General features: G+C 44.3%; 1 protein-coding gene across 1 annotated transcript in view; it reads right to left on the bottom strand.

Moving 5' to 3' along the window:
* Positions 1-16,090, bottom strand: part of camk2g2 (calcium/calmodulin-dependent protein kinase (CaM kinase) II gamma 2) — a 400,303-nt gene that overhangs the window by 11,319 nt on the left and 372,894 nt on the right. The window contains 2 exon segments of the mRNA XM_052041768.1: positions 363-383; positions 386-456. Of these exon segments, the coding sequence (XP_051897728.1) occupies positions 363-383; positions 386-456 (92 nt within the window).

The raw sequence follows: 16,090 nt of genomic DNA, 5'->3' as shown, positions 1-16,090 counted from the left end.
GGCATTTAGACAGAGACATGAACGTGCAGGGATGGAAGGACAGAGATCATGACAGGCAGATAGGATTAGTTTAATTTGGCATCATGGTTGGTACAGACATCGTGGGCCGAAGGGCCTGTTCCTGTGCTGTACTGTTCTAGGTTCTACTGTATGTAACACATAATGTAACCTCAATCCATGGACTAACCTTGAATCTTCTCACTAGGCATAAACCTTTGATGTTTCTCATCTTGCCTACAAGTTAATGATTTGATGCATTGAGCTGGACTGTGCTAGACTCTGGACCTGCCCTACTGGATTTCAGTTCTGGAAGAAAGTCACTGTTATATATTTGCATTTCAAGGAGAAAACCGCATACTTACAGTTCTCAAAATAAAACTTGTGAAATCCATCCCTTCCACTAAGTTTCCAAGGGCTTCAGGTTCAAAGGAGGTTAGACCTGGATCACAGATTTTCCTGAAAGGACATACCACTGCTTTATACTCAGATTCCCAAAAATATTACAAGATGTTGTATTGCAGATAGGCTTTAAGAAACAAGAGAAACTTACATTTAAAAGCAAAAACATCTGCATCTGGGGTGACACAGCTGGTTGAGCTGCTGCATCACAGCTCCAGCGACCCAGGTTCAATCCTGACCTCCAGTGCTGTCTGTGTGGAGTTTGCATGCTCGCCGTGACTGTGTATGTTTCCCCCAGGTGCTCTGGATCCCTCCCAAATCCCAAAGATGTGCCATGGATGAGCTGGGCTGAAGGGCCTGTTTCCATGCTGTATTACCCTATGTGGGGGGATAATTGGTTACTCTAACTTGCCCCTAGTGTGTAAAAGAGTCGAAGAGTTTGGGGAGGAGGTGGGTAGTAGGGAGTGATGGGAATGTGTAGGATTGGTGTGGATGGATGTCAATGGTCGGCACAGACTTGATGGGCCGAAGGGCCTGTTTACACACTGTGTGACCCTGTGATCTTTTACCACCTCAGATGTCACAAAGTCACAGTCAAGGAAACACAGCAGCCAATTCCTGACTGCAAGCTCCTGCAAACGGCATTGGGATAACGACTGGATAATCAGCTGAAGAATAAATGTTGGCCAGGACACCAGGATTGACTCCACTAATCCTGATTCACATTGCCACCCTGGTAAAGAGTCATAGAGAAAGAACGCAAGGAAACTGGCCATTCAGCCCACTGAGTTTGTGCAAACCATCAACCACCCATTTAAACTCATTTTCCATTAAACCTATTCTTTAATTCGCAGACCCCCCCCCCCATTCCCATAAACTCCCCCCCAAAATTCTACCCCTCACCTACACACTTGGGGCAGTTTACAATCTACTGGCCCGCACATCGTTGGGATGTGGGAGGGAACCAGAGCATCCGGCGGAAACCCACGTTGTCACAGGGTAAACATGCAAACACCACACAGACAGCACCTGAGGCCAGGACTGAACCTGGGTCTCTGACGCTTTGGGGCAGTGGCTCCACCAGCTGTGCCAAAAGAGAATGGGAAAATAATTACCGGGAGTTGACACCAGCTCTCTCATGACTGAAACTAATTCTATTGGAACTTGTACCAGCAGTGCCAGTGCTTTGTTAACTGGTTGGTGCAACGATGACACATTTCATGTCTCTTTTCTTACCTCCCCTTGTAGCTCAGTTGGGGGTTTTGTGCACAGATTGGGAAAATGAGATAAGTATATGAAAGCAATAGAAAAACTCCTGAGTATATTGAGAACATTGTCAAGGATGACAGAAGAGGTTAAGTTAAACAATAGTTGAAAAGGCCAAGGGGTCTCCAGGTGGCAGTCTTCAAAGATCAAGGTTTAAGATAAGATTTCTTTATTAGTCACATGTACGTCAAAACACACAGCGAGATGCATCTCTTGTGTAGAGTGCTCTGGGGGCAGCCCGCAAGCTTCCAGCGCCAACACAGCATGCCCACAACTTCCTAACCCATACGTCTTTGGAATGTGGGAGGAAACTGGAGCACCCGGAGGAAACCCACACAGACACGGGGAGAACGTACAGACTCCTTACAGATTGCGGCCGGAATTGAACCCGGGTCACTGGCGCTGTAAAGCGTTACACTAACCGCTACACTACCGTTTAAATCATGTTAGATGGTTTCAATTGGTCAATGAGAATGCAACAAATTGAAGGGTAGGTTAGAAAACACTTTTTCAGAAATAGAGGTTAGAATGAGGAATTCTCCACTGTACTGACAAAATATAATCCACATATCATCTTTAAAAGAGAACAGGCAGCTGCCTGAAGCACAAGGTTCAAGCAGGAGTTTAGAATTAAACACTAAGATACACATCATTGCTGACTTCATGAGCTGAAGGCAGTGTTGTGTACTGTTACAACAATATACAGCCTGTAACAGTTCAATAAAATAAACCTCAAGGCAGTTCCCACGAGTATGTTCAGTCAAAAATTGGGTTAATAAGATTCATGTTTAATGTTGCTGAATTCTGTTACTTAGTACTAGAAACGCAGACAGGTTGGCTTGATTTTAAAATGAAGTGTATTAACATGTAAAGCTCGAGTGCTGGGTGCCAAATTGATCATATTGTTTATAAGGGATTTGAACAAAAAGAATACTGAAGCATATGGGTAATGAGTTCTGAAATGAGGTTGGAGCAGGTAGCCTTGTTATAGAGCTGGTTTCGATGTCCAAAATAATGTATAAACAAGGGAAGGTTAAGTGCATATTATAAGAGGAAAAATATGTTGTATATGGACAATATTAAACTAATGGAGGTTTAAAAGCTGGCTAATTCGCCAGCACATTCTACAGTGGCACATGGTTAATGACAACTGGCTGTGAAATGGCTGCCAATGTTGGTCAGGAGGGATTGGATTTCAGTCCAGTAGTGGGCAGACCAACTGGATCAAGTGTGAAGTCCCTGCCAGCTAAATGCCACGTGCTATTTTAATGGAGAGGGTTCTGTGACTCTGTGTGATCCAATGGGAACGTGTAGTCAAGAGTTAACACAGCAAAAAACTTCCCCCCTTCAACTGCACTGAAAACTACTTTTATTCTCTATTTCATGGTGACAAGGCAGTACTAAAACATGCTTTGCAAATGTCAGCTTCAACAACATTGATGGATTTATCCAGTGAAAGGGAATATTTGTATTTTATTGCATTCAACTGGCTGACTGAATTGCACTCCAGTGTAGCTAGGAGATTATGGTCTCAAGTCCCACAAAAATCTGTGCTGATATTCTATCTGTTCCTGAGGGAGTGCTGCACTCTCAGGTTTCCCTCTCTCAGATGAGACATTAAACTGAAACTCCATCTGCTCTCAAAGGTGGGAGTAAAGAAAAAAATCCCTGGCTCTATTTCAAACAGGTTTGGGGAGTTCTCAGTGCCCTGGGCGAGATTATCACCGTTGCAACAGGCAGGCTATCGAGCCATTATGTTATTGCTGTGAAGTTTAGTGTGCACAAATGTGACTGCCATATTTTCCACATTACAGCACTTCATTTGGTGTAAAATACTTTGAAATGTTGTGAAGTCAGAAAAGACACTTTGCAAATGTAGATCTTCCTTTGTAATCAAAGGCTGGGATGATACAGAAAAAGCACCATAAATCAGCACAGCTTCAGTTGGGAGCAAGATTAGTCATCGTCTCCAGAGGGCGCCCTCAGTGCACACATTGCTCCCCTTCTGGCTCCACATGCCTCTAATACAAACAATATCAACAGCAACCTCTATTTATTGGCACCTTTAAGGTTGCAAGGCCTTGCAAGGAGTACAAACAAACAAAATCTAACAACCGTGCCACTGGAATGGGATAGGTGACCAAAAGCTCAGTCAACGTGGTTGGTTTTACGGAGCAATTTAAGTGAATAAGGGAGGGAGAGGGAGGCAGAGAGGTGTATGGAGGAGATTCCAGGAGTCACCGATAGATGAAGCCCTGTGGCCCACTGAGACCATAAGACCATAAGATATAGGAGCAGAATTAGGCCATCTGGCCCATCGGGTGTGTGTGAAGAAGTTGCCCCTCGGATCTCTTTTAAATCTTTCCCCTCTCACCTTAGACCTATGCCCCCGAGTCTTTGGTTCACTTTCCCTGGGGAAAAAGACTGAGTGAATTCATTTGATGGTGCCCTTTACTTCAGGGGTGGAAACGATGCCCTCAATCAGTTGCTCTTTGCCCAGCCGTCATTCCCCTAAGTGGCACAGCGAGTACAGCCGCTGCCTCACCGCTCCAGTGACCCGGGTTCAATCCTGACGTCGGCTGATTTTTTTCTCAACCCATTCTCCCGTCTTCTCCCCGTAACCCCCTAACCAGTCAAGAACCTATCAATCTCTGACTTAAGTAGATCCAATGACTTGGCCTCCACAGCCCTTTGTGGCAACCAATTCCACAGAGTCCACACTGGCCATCAAACACCAAGTTACAGTGATCCTACATTAATTCCATTTTTTATTCTTCCTACATTCTCAACTCCCCTCAGATTCTACCACTCACTATGCACTGGGGGCAATTAACAGTGGCCAATTAACCTGCAGATCTTTGGGATGTGAGAGGAAACCAGAGTGGTCACAAGGAGAACTTGCAAACTCCACACAGACAGCACCCGACGTCAGGATTGAACCTGGGTCACTGGAGCGGTGAGGCAGCGGCTGTACTCGCTGTGCCACTTAGGGGAATGGCAGCTGGGCAAAGAGCAACTGAATGAGGGCATCGTTTCCACCCCTGAAGTAAAGGGCACCATCAAATGAATGCACTGTCTTTTTCCCAAGGAAAGTGAACCAAAGACTAGAGGGCATAGGTTTAAGATGAGAGGAGAAGGATTTAAAAGGGACCCGAGGGGCAACTTCTTCACACAGAGGGTGGTCCATAAATGGAATGAGCTGCCAGAGGAAGTGGTTGAGGTGGGTACAATAACTACATTTAAAAGATGTTTGGACAGGTACATGGATAGGAAAGGTTTGGAGGGATATGGGCCAAATGTGGGCAAATGGGACTAGCTTAGATGGGCATCTTGGTCAGCATGGACCAGTTGGGCCAAAGGGCCTGTTTCTGTGCTGTATGGCTTGGTGTATAAGCATCTTTCAACATTTGACATCAAAAGAAGTCAGCCAGAAGAATCCCGAAAATGAATGTTTTCCTGTCTGTGAGCGAGGCTGACTTGAGGAGGGTCGTTTGTGCAGAACTTGTTTCTCTGTTGACAACTCCTCACCTCTGAAGTTGGGGCCAAGATGCCTGGATATCAGAGGGCTGTAGTGCACTAACAAAGGCAATCTGGGGTAAGGGTAACCAATCCAGGGCTACAGCACAAGATGGAATAGGACTGGAATGACAGATCTGATTTTGCTCACTGTATTGCATCTCCCTATCTTCTCCATGCCATGAACTGAGCAACTGCAAGGAACAGGGCAGCTGCCCACATTACTCTCGCCCAAAGTAGGTTCAATGGTCTAAAAGAATTAAGAACCAACCAAGAGTGCACATGTAATTCAAAGAAATAAGTGGAAGCACAGAGTTAAATGTAATGGGACTATAATGAAAAATATAAAATCAGGAGTTTTGCCTCATTTCTTATTTCCTACTCATTCAATAATAAGCTGCTACTAGATTCATAGAGTTATCCAGTACAAAACAGGCTCTTTGGCCCAACTCGTTGATGCTAACCATGGCACCAACCTGAGCTGGTTCCATTTGCCTGCATTTGGCCCATATCCCTCTAAACCTTTCTTATCCATGTACCTGTCCAAATGTCTTTTAAATGTATGAACTGTACCTGCCTCAACCACTTCCTCTAGCAGATCGGTCCATACACCTACCACCCTCTGTGTGAAAAACTTGCCCCTCAGGTCCCCTTTAAATCTTTCCCCCCTCACCTTAAACCTATGCCCTTTAGTTTTAGATTCCCCTAACCTGGGAAAAAGACTTCTCTATGCCCCTCATGATTTTATAAACCTTTATAAGGTCACCCCCTCAACCCCCTACACTCCGGGGAAACGGTCTCTCCTTATAACTCAATCCCTCCAGTCCTGGCAGCATCCTCGTGAATCTTTTCTGCATCCTCTCCGGCTTAATCACATCCTTCTGATTTCTAAATTTCCATAGCAACTGCATCCAATGACGAGCCCTGGTTCCTGATTGGTGTGGAATCCAGTTCTTGGGATTCATCGCCGTACCACTTCAGCTTCTTATCTCTAACACTAAATTGTTTCAATAAACATTTCAGGGTGATTCCCTCTGAATTAAATGTTTTGCGTTTCCCACTGTTTCTGTGGAAAGATGTCTGAAGAAAGCTGAATTTAGTGACATCTTAGAACTGCACCAGAACCCAATTTGTTTTGGTTGATTGTGGGAAATATTTGCAAGAAAGATCAGTGAATGGGATCTGAGAACTATTGTCTGCTGCACTCAATAGTTACTTTGCACTCTCACCCCCAGTTCTGAAGGCTGTGGGCTCAAGTCCCAATCCAGAGAGAAAAGACTTGCAGTTATATAGCATCTTTCACATCCTCTTCAAAACAGGCATGATGTGTGGAATGGCCTCTTCCTGTACAGTAGCAATCCTAAGGTTTACCTTGCAGGAGGCCATTCAGCCCACCATGTCCATGATGGTCGAAGAAGAGCTGCTCAGCCTAATCCCACCTTCCAGCATTGGGTGTGTAGCTCAGCAGGTCACATCTCCGATACACGCCCAAGTACTGTTTAAGTGTGATGAGGGTTTTGTCTCCACCGCCCTTCAGGCAGTGAGATCTAGACCCCTACCATCCCCTGGGTCAAAGGTATTTTTCCTCCTTTCCCCTCTCATCCTTCCACCAATTTCTTTAAATATATGACCCTTCGTTTTTGACCCCTCATAGGGGAACCACGTCGCAGTCAAAAAGCAACACAGCATAGAAACAGGCCCTTTGGCCCAACTGGTCCATGCCGACCAAGATGCCCATCTAAGCTAGTCCCAACTGCTCACGTTTGGCCCATATCCCTCTAAACCTCCCCTATCCATGTACCTGTCAAAATGTCTTTTAAATATTGTTATTGTACCTGCCTCAACTACTTTCTCGTTCCACATACACACCACCCTCTGTGTGAAGAAGTTGCCCCTCAGGTTCCTTTTAAATCTTTCCCCTCTCACCTTAAACCTATCCCCTCGAGTTTTTGATTCCCATTCTCTGGGAAAAAGAGTCTGTACGTTCACTGTATCTATTCCCCTCATGATTTTATACACCTCTGTCAGGTCCCCTCATGATTCCCCTCATGATTTTATACACCTCCATCAGGTCACCCCACAGTCTCCTACGCTGCAATGAATAAAGTCCCAGCTTGCCCAACCTCTCCCTATAACTCAGGCCTTCAGGCTACATACTTGTAAATCTTCTTTGCACTCTTTCCAGCTTAATGACATCCTATAAGAGGGTACCCAAAACTGTACACGATATTCTAGGTGCAGCCTCACTAATGTCCTGTGCAAATGCAACATAACGTCCCAACTCCTATACTAGGCCAGTGCTCCCAATGTGGTGCTGAGGGTGTGCAGCGTTACTGGAGGAGCCAATTCATTGCTCAGATCTTCCATTAAACTGAGGCCCCACTTGATCTCTTGGCTGACTGCAAGTGATCCCCTGGCCACTATCCGGAAGTAGTGCGGGAAGGGCGGGGGGCTATTCCTGTTGACCTAGTTAAGATTTATCCTTCAGCCTAGAGTGATATTAGCTGCTCCTTATCACTTCGCTGTTCGTGAGAGCTTGCTGTGTACAAATTGGCAATTTTTGTTTTTCCTGAATTAATGACCACAGGTCATGAAGTATGTCATTGGATGTGGAATTTTGGGATGTGTTGAGGGTCCTACTGGAATGCAATCCATTTTTACACTGCCAGGAAACATCACCTGTGACTGCTGAGCAGATTTCTGTTTTCCAATGACAACGCTGCTGAAACTTTGACTATAACAAAGTGGCTTCAGGCAGTGTGCTAGGCCTCAGACACACCATTACATCCAGTGACAAGGAATTTATTTTCCAAGAGTATAGGATGTGGAAGGGTGGGTTAGTAAGTTTGCTGATGATACAAAGGTAGGTGGTGTTGTGAATAGTGTAGAAGGGTGCTGTAGATTACAACAGGATATTGATAGAATGCAGACCTGGGCTGAGAAGTGGCAGATGGAGTTCAACCTGGATAAGTGTGAAGTGATACACTTCGGGACATCGGATTTGAAGACAAAATACAAGGTTAATGGTAGGACTCTTAGCAGTGTGGAGGAACAGAGGGATCTTGGGGTCCACATTGATAGATCCCTCAAGTTTGCCATGCAGGTCGATAGGATTGTTAAGAAGGCGTATGGAGTGTTGGCCTTCGTTAGTCAGGGTATTGAGTTCAAGAGCTGCGAGGTAATGTTGCAGCTCTCTAGAACTCTGGTCAGACCGCACTTGGAGTATTGTGTTCAGTTCTGGTTGCCTCATTATAGGAAGGATGTGGAAGCTTTAGAGAGGGTGCAGAGGAGATTTACCAGGATGCTGCCTGGATTGGAGAGCACGTCTTATGAGGATAGGTTGAGTGAGCTAGAGCTTTTCTCTTTGGATAGGAGGAGGATGAGAGGGGACTTGATAGTGGTGTACAATATGATAAGAGGCATAGATTGAGTGGACAGTCAGAGACTTTTTCCCAGGGTGACAGTGGCTTACACGAGGGGGCATAATTTTCAGGTGATTGGAGGAAGATATAAGGGGGATGTCAGGGGTAAGTTCTTTACACAGACGGTGGTGGGTGCGTGGAACGCACTGCCAGCAGAGGTTGTGGGGGCAGATACATTAAGGACATTTAAGAGACTCTTCGATAGACACATGAATGATAGATAAATGGGGGGCTGTGTGGGAGGGAAGTTAGGTAGATCTTAGAGCAGGATAAAATGTCAGCACAACATTGTGGGCCGAAGGGCCTGCACTGTGCTGTAATGCTCTAGGTTCTATATTTGATTTCTTCTCCCCCTCCCCACCCCCAACATCTTTAAACAATCATTGGCAACGCTTATTCTGATAGTTTTGCATTAGTTTAAAAAATAATCTGACATCCCTTTTATCAGCCTACAGTTTTCCTGATGTTTATTTGAGAATTTAAATATTAATATTGGACTTCAACCCCATAATGTATCAATGTTCTCCATGGAATTCATGCCTTACTTCAGGATGCTAGAACTGTAATTGTACTGCCTCAAAAGTCTTATACATTGCCTACAGGTGAATTACCTTCTCATAAATAACTTTGCATAAATATTAAAAATATGCAAACTTGCAAAAGTGAGACCAAACTTATTTATACACAGCTATCTATCATTAAATATGAAAGTATGGTGTTAGGTGTACACTGGACTTATAACAAGTTAAACTTTCAAAACAATATCGTACAACTATCTGCTGTTTCATTTGCTAACCCAACATCCTTGCCCCAAGGACAGAAAATAATTTCTTTCAGCAATTTTTTTCTTCGATCTCGATTTGATCCTAATCTCATTTGACACACAGTTACTGGAAAGTCACCTGGACCTGCACAACATCTGTTTCAATTTGCCCCACAGGCTTGTCAGGGTATCTCAGACTGCAGTGAAGAGTTAATCCTGTCACTGAGCTTTGCATTAATTTGTTTCCCCCACCTCTCCTCTCTAACAGAACGTTTGGATTCTAACTTTTACTCAGTTCTGGTTCTTTTACTTCGCAGATGCAGCTTGAGCTGCTGATTATTTCCACCCTTCTCTGTTTTTATTTCAGATCTCCAACATCTGCAGTGTTTTAGGCTTTTCAGCAAGAGTTAATCACATTGCTGTGGGTTGGGGCTGGTGCGGGAGGGTGTTGACAAGAGGCAAGGACAGCTAATTTCTTGCCTATAATTTTTATAACTAATGGTAGTTTCCTGGTCACCTTTAATACCAAATTAATGTAACTAACTGAATTTAAGTTTCTTGTGCCATGGTGGTCTTCAGCCTTATTCACCCAGGTCCAGCGTTGAGGTCTCCAGGTTACCAGCATAATCACCATGCCTACCTCAAAAATACTTATCAGTAATCCCAGATCTTTGGGAAGCCAATTGTACTGTACCAATACTGCTCTAAATCAGATTGACTCTTCACCTAGAGCTTTCCAGAGTCATCATCAACTGGCATCACATCAGCTGATACATTCATTCACTCAGCTATTAGCTGAGCTCAAATCTTGGAAGAGTGTTTCTTTAAAAACTTCACATTCAGCCCCTGCTGAGTCTCTGCAGAGAAGCCAATCACTTCCATTCCAGTTCTCTGTCCCCATAACCCAACAAGTTTCATTCCCTCATGGGCTAATCCAAATCCTTTTTGCAATTGTTAGTCATCTCCTCTGACACCACCCTCATGGACAGTGAGCTTCAGGTTATTGCAACTCGCTGCAGAAGTTCTTCCTCGCATTTTCCCACCATATCTCTGCCCCCAAATCATAACTCTGTGTCCTCAAGTCCTGGAACCATCAGCTAATGCGTACAACTTTCCTTTTTCTCACTTTTCCTAACCACAAGAACACAAGCAAATTGGAGCACAAGTGGAGCACCTGCTCCCTCAAGCTTGCTGTTCAACATAACCACAGCTAATCTTTACCAGGTCCCATCTCTCCTTCTGTGGTGGCTTCACGTAACCTTTCATTCCCCAATCTACCAAAAATTTATCCAGAGACACAAGAGACTGCAGATGCTGGAATCTGGAGCAACACTCAAAGAGGCTGGAGGAACTCAGCGGGTCAGGCAGCATCTGTGGAGGGAAATGGACAGTTGACGTTTCGGGTCGGGACCCTTCATCAGGAATGGAAAGAGGGGAGATAGCCGGTATAAAAAGGTGTGGGGGGGGGGGAAGGGGTGGAGCAAGAGCTGGCAGGTGATAGGTGGATCCAGATGGTGGGGGAGGGGGGAGAGTGGGAATGATGTAAGAAACTGGGAGGTGATAGGTGGAAGTGATGAAGGCTGCAGAAGATGGAACGTTATAGGAGAGGACAGTGGACCATGGAATAAAGGGAGGGAGGTGAGGAGGGGAACCAGAGGGAGGAGTGTGTGGGTGATGGGGCCAGTGGGATAAGGAAAAAAAAAATCTAGATCCTCTTTAAATACTTCTGGTGATCTACCCTCGAAAACCCTCTGGGCTAGAGAGTTCCAGAGATTCACCAATCTCCGTGATGAGGAATTCCCATGCACCTCAGAAACTGGTCATAGTTCTGCATATCTCTGTCAAATCCTCATCAGCCTCCTATGGTCCAAGGAGAACCCCAGTTTCTCCAAACCAACCATGCAGCTAAAATCCCTCGCTTCTGAAACCATTCTGTAAAATCTCCTCTTCAACCTCTTGAGGACCTTCACATCCTTCCTGAAGTTTGGTGACCAAAACTGGACATAATACTCTGGTTGTGGCCTAACCAAAACTTTTTTAGAGATTCAGCGCAACTTCCCTGTGTTTGCACTCACCCTTGTGTCTGAAGCGAGAAACGAACTGCTGGAGGAACTCAGCAGGTCGAGCAGCATCTGTGCAGACCCTGCATCAGGGTGTCCTTGACCCAATGAGTTCTTCCAACCGTTTGTTTTTTGCTCCAGAGCCCAGCATCTGCAGTCTCTTGTGTCTCAATTTCTGGAGCCCAAGATCCCATATGCTTTCCTAATTATGTCCTGCCACTCTCAAACATTTATGTACAAGAATCAGCATGTCCCTTTGTGTCATTAATTCTATATTGTCACTCTCCATCCCCCATACTAAACTGTATGACCTCACACATCTCTGTATCAAATGCCATCTACCACCTGCCTGTCTGTCTGCCAGTCCATCTCCGCCTTGTTGCAGATGTCCTCACCATTTGCCACACCTCCAAACCTGGCTTTGCTGAAAAACTTTAAAATTTTACTCTCTATTCCAATGTCCAGTTCACTTAGCCCAGCACTAATCTTTGGGGATGATCACCACGTAACACCCAATGGAAATAAAAAAAACTACAGATGTTGGAAGTTTGAAATAAGAACAGAAAATGCTTGAAACACTCAGCAGGTCAGGCAGCACCTGTGCGAAGAGAAACAGAATTAACATTTTCAGACTGAAAACCCTTTGTCAGAACTGGGAAAAAGAGAATCAGTTAGTTTTAAGTTGCAGGCACTAGTTGTTACCTTAACGACTCAGAATAGCTTATTTTAATCCCTTAATGAGAGATGGACGTGCATCCTTAATTGTCCTTAAGCAAGTGATGGTGAACTGCTTCCTTGAGCTGTTAGAGTCTGTTGGGACAGCTGAACCTCTCTTCAATTGTAAGTCACTTCCCCAATCCTGATGAAGGATCCTTGACCTGAAACGTCAGCTCTGTTTCTCTCTCCTCAGATACTGCCTGACCAGCTGAATGTTACCAGCACTTTTATTTCACCATCTGATATCCTCCAGTTACCACAACTCACTGCTGTCTGCCCTTTGGTCAATCCGTTATAGAAGCTGACATTGACTTTCCTGTTGCTTGAGCTTTCGTTTTGTTAACCAGCTCATTGTTACATTGTCAATCACTTTCTTAAAATCGACATCAACAGCATCCCCAGCATTACCTTCACCAACCTTCAACAAAACAATCAATTAGGTTCATCAGGCATGACCTGCTTTTTAAAAAAACTTTGCTGGCTTTCCTGAATTAACTCAAACCTCACCACACAGAGGTTATTTATCTCTGGAAGTGTGGGAGTCTGCCTTTCCCTTAATTACAATATGACCAGTTACAATATGTACTGCAGGAATTTGTCAAGGCTTTCTGTGACAACCTCTTGCAATAGTGTCAGCTGCAAGGGACTCGGGCACACAGGAATGCCCTCATGTTTGCCTCCCATGCACCATCCTGACTTGGAACTATACTGGTGTTCCTTCTTTGTTGCTGGTTCTAACTCCGTCAGGCAGAAGATACAGCAGCCTGAGGGCACGTACCACCAGACTTAAGGACAGCTTCTACCCCACTGTGATAAGACTATTGAATGGTTCCCTTATACGATGAGATGGACTATGACCTCACGATCTACCTTGTTGTGACCTTGCATCTTATTGCACTGCGCTTTCTCTGTAGCTGTGACACTTTACTCTGTACTGTTATTGTTTTTACCTGTCCTACATCAATGCACTCTGTACTAACCCAATGTAACTGCACTGTGTAATGAATTGACCTGTACGATCGGTATGCAAGACAAGTTTTTCACTGTACCTCGGTACAAGTGACAATAATAAACCAATACCCAACAGCAGTGCGGGAGCAACTTCACCACACACACTATGGCAGCTCCAGGCAGTGCCTCTTCATCACCTTATAGATTCACAGAGCAATACAGCATGGAAATTGGCCCTTTGGCCCAACACGTCCACACCAGCCAAGATGCCTGTCTATGCTAATCCCAGTTACCTGCATTTGGCCCACATCCCTCTAAACCATTCCTATCCATGTACCTGCCCAAATGTCTTTTAAATGCTGGATTTGTACCTGCCTCTACCACCTCCTCTGGCAGCTTGGCCCACATACCACCCTGTGCGGATAAACTTACCTCTTAGATCTCCATTAAATCCTTCCCCTCTTATCTTAAGCCCATGCCCTCTAGTTTTGGACCCTGGGAAAAAGACTGTAACAATATACCCTATCTATGCCATTACCACACAGTATAATCCAAATCTTCAAAATAAATGCATGATCATCCACAAAAATTAGTTCCAATTACTAATGTATTATCTAATTGCTGTTCTTCATCCTGAGGAACCAGCTGGTCATTATTGCTCACATGGTGTTGCTGATGGATTGTGATTTTCCTGAAGGTAACTATGGATAGACAATAAATGCCGGCCTTGTCTTTGACGTTCATCTTTCATTTTTCCCTTAAAGGCATTAAAAACAAACTACTCGGAGTTGGTAAGGCAGCAATAAGCACCTGCTTGATTTTAAATGAAACTCATTCTCTCTAACTTGTTGGAACCAAGCCTATGTGTAGGCTCAGAACATTGGCAAAGCTACTAGGAACTCTAGCACAATACGTTCTACGCCTTTTTGTCTCCCTACCCAATCTTCCCACACATTAATTAGCATCATTGCTAATTTAGTGCTTACAAGTACCAACGAGTCCTATTCACTAGCACAGGGTTGAAAACTGTGCTGTGTCTGATGGGCTTTTCATTTACAAGGAATGGTTCCTAATCCGCCCCTTCCACACCCACTCACAGCAACTGATTCACTTCTGCTAAACAAAACCTACCATTGACTTGTGAAGTACTTTAATTCCTGGTACAAAATGAACAACTGTCTGATATCTGTCCAGACAGAAAGCAACTTGCCCAGCACATGAGGCCACTGTGAACTCCTGTTCTCCAGAGTTTTCACGCAGTTGTTCAATTAAACATTTTGTATTATACAGAGACACTGAACCTGAGGAAACCTGGCACCTGTCTCCAGTGATTGGAAGACAACTTATGATTAATGCTATTGAATAATGGATTTGCTGTACAGTTGGTGAGACATTGTGACCATCAATGGCAGATTTCAATTTGTCACAAAGTGAACTGTAGACTTGTTTATGCTGGTGAAGGAGACAAAAGTGACATCATCACTCAGCTACAGAGTCCTTTGGGTCCAACTATCATTTTCAATACCTTTAGACCCAAGTGCTGAAACTGTTTGTACTGAAACAGGAACAGTTCTCCATTAGGAAAAGGGTAAATTACTAGGGATTTCCTTGTTAAAGTTGTGCATTCCCATTCTGAGCACAGTCATGGAAACAGAAGATTTCCTACATTCTTCCTTTAGAAAGACCGAGCTAGTTAGCCTTCAATGAGGCAACTTTACTTGACTATATTTATTATTATTGTTTCTTTGTCTTTGGTCATGAGAGGAGTTTGGTTCTTTGAATTTTTGTCTTAGAACTCCTGCACTGTTTCTTTTATTCAATTCAATTTTTATTTATTCATTTATTGTCCTCAAGAAGGCAGCATCTATCAAGGACCCCCACCATCTGGGTCATGCCCTCTTCTCGCTGCTACCATTGGGCAGGAGGTATAGAAGCCTGAAGTCCCACACCACCAGGTTCAGGAACAGCTACTTTCCTACAACCATCAGGTTCTTGAACCGACCTGCACAACCCTAACCCTACCTCAGCAACGGAACACTACTGACCACCTCTTGCACTGCCATGGACTTGTCTCTGATTGTGTCCTTTTTGCACTAATGTCTTGTTTTGCACAGTCTTTTTTTCTTCACTGTCTTGTATAATTTATGTATAACATGTTCTGTGTGTTGTTGTCTGAACCTACGTGCCTGTGATGCTGCTGCAAGCAAGCTGCAAGATGCTATACAAATGCACACCTTTCTTCCTTTAAAGTTTGCAGATATGGACCCTGGCCCTGTTTCCAGCTCTCCAATGTCCACAGTGAACAGAACGTGGAAGATTGCTCCTCCCCGTTATGCACTTTGGACAATTGCTCTTTATCTTTTTCCGAGCTGATCAGTTTTCAATCCAATATTTATCATTCCCCTCATCCTCTGCCATCCTGGTGCCAATTTCCGCGTCCAGCTCACTCATCATCAGTTAAAATGTGCCCATTTCCAATCTGGTGCCTTTGCTTTCTCTTGCAGTTTAACAGACTGTAGTCACTGTTACCTTTTAACTCAAACAGTCTACTTTAACATCTGAAACTAGACATAAAAATGACTTGCACCCCTCCAGAGCCTTTCACAACATTTTCAGGACTTCTAACTACAGCCAGTTAAGAACTTTTAAAGTTTAGTCACTGTTGCAATGTGGTAAAATAGCAGCCAATTTTTGCAAAGCAAGCTCCCATAAACGGCAACATGATGACAATTTGATAGTGTGTGTTTAATGCTGTTAATTGAGGGGTGAATATTAGCCAGTACAATGGAGATAAAGCTCCCCTATGGAGACACAAGAGACTGCAGATGCTGGAACCTGGAGCAGAAAACAAGCTGCTGGAGGAAGTCAGTGGCTCAAGTCCAGATGAAGGGTCTCGGCTCGAAATGTCGACTGTCCATTTCCCTCCACAGATGTTGCCTGACCCGCTGAGTTCCTCCAGCAGCTCGTTTCTTTCCATAAAACTCCCTGAGTCTTCT

The sequence above is a fragment of the Pristis pectinata genome, chromosome 30 (assembly GCF_009764475.1).
Source record: "Pristis pectinata isolate sPriPec2 chromosome 30, sPriPec2.1.pri, whole genome shotgun sequence".
Classification (NCBI taxonomy): domain Eukaryota; kingdom Metazoa; phylum Chordata; class Chondrichthyes; order Rhinopristiformes; family Pristidae; genus Pristis; species Pristis pectinata.
This window is presented reverse-complemented; position numbering and strand designations above follow the sequence as displayed.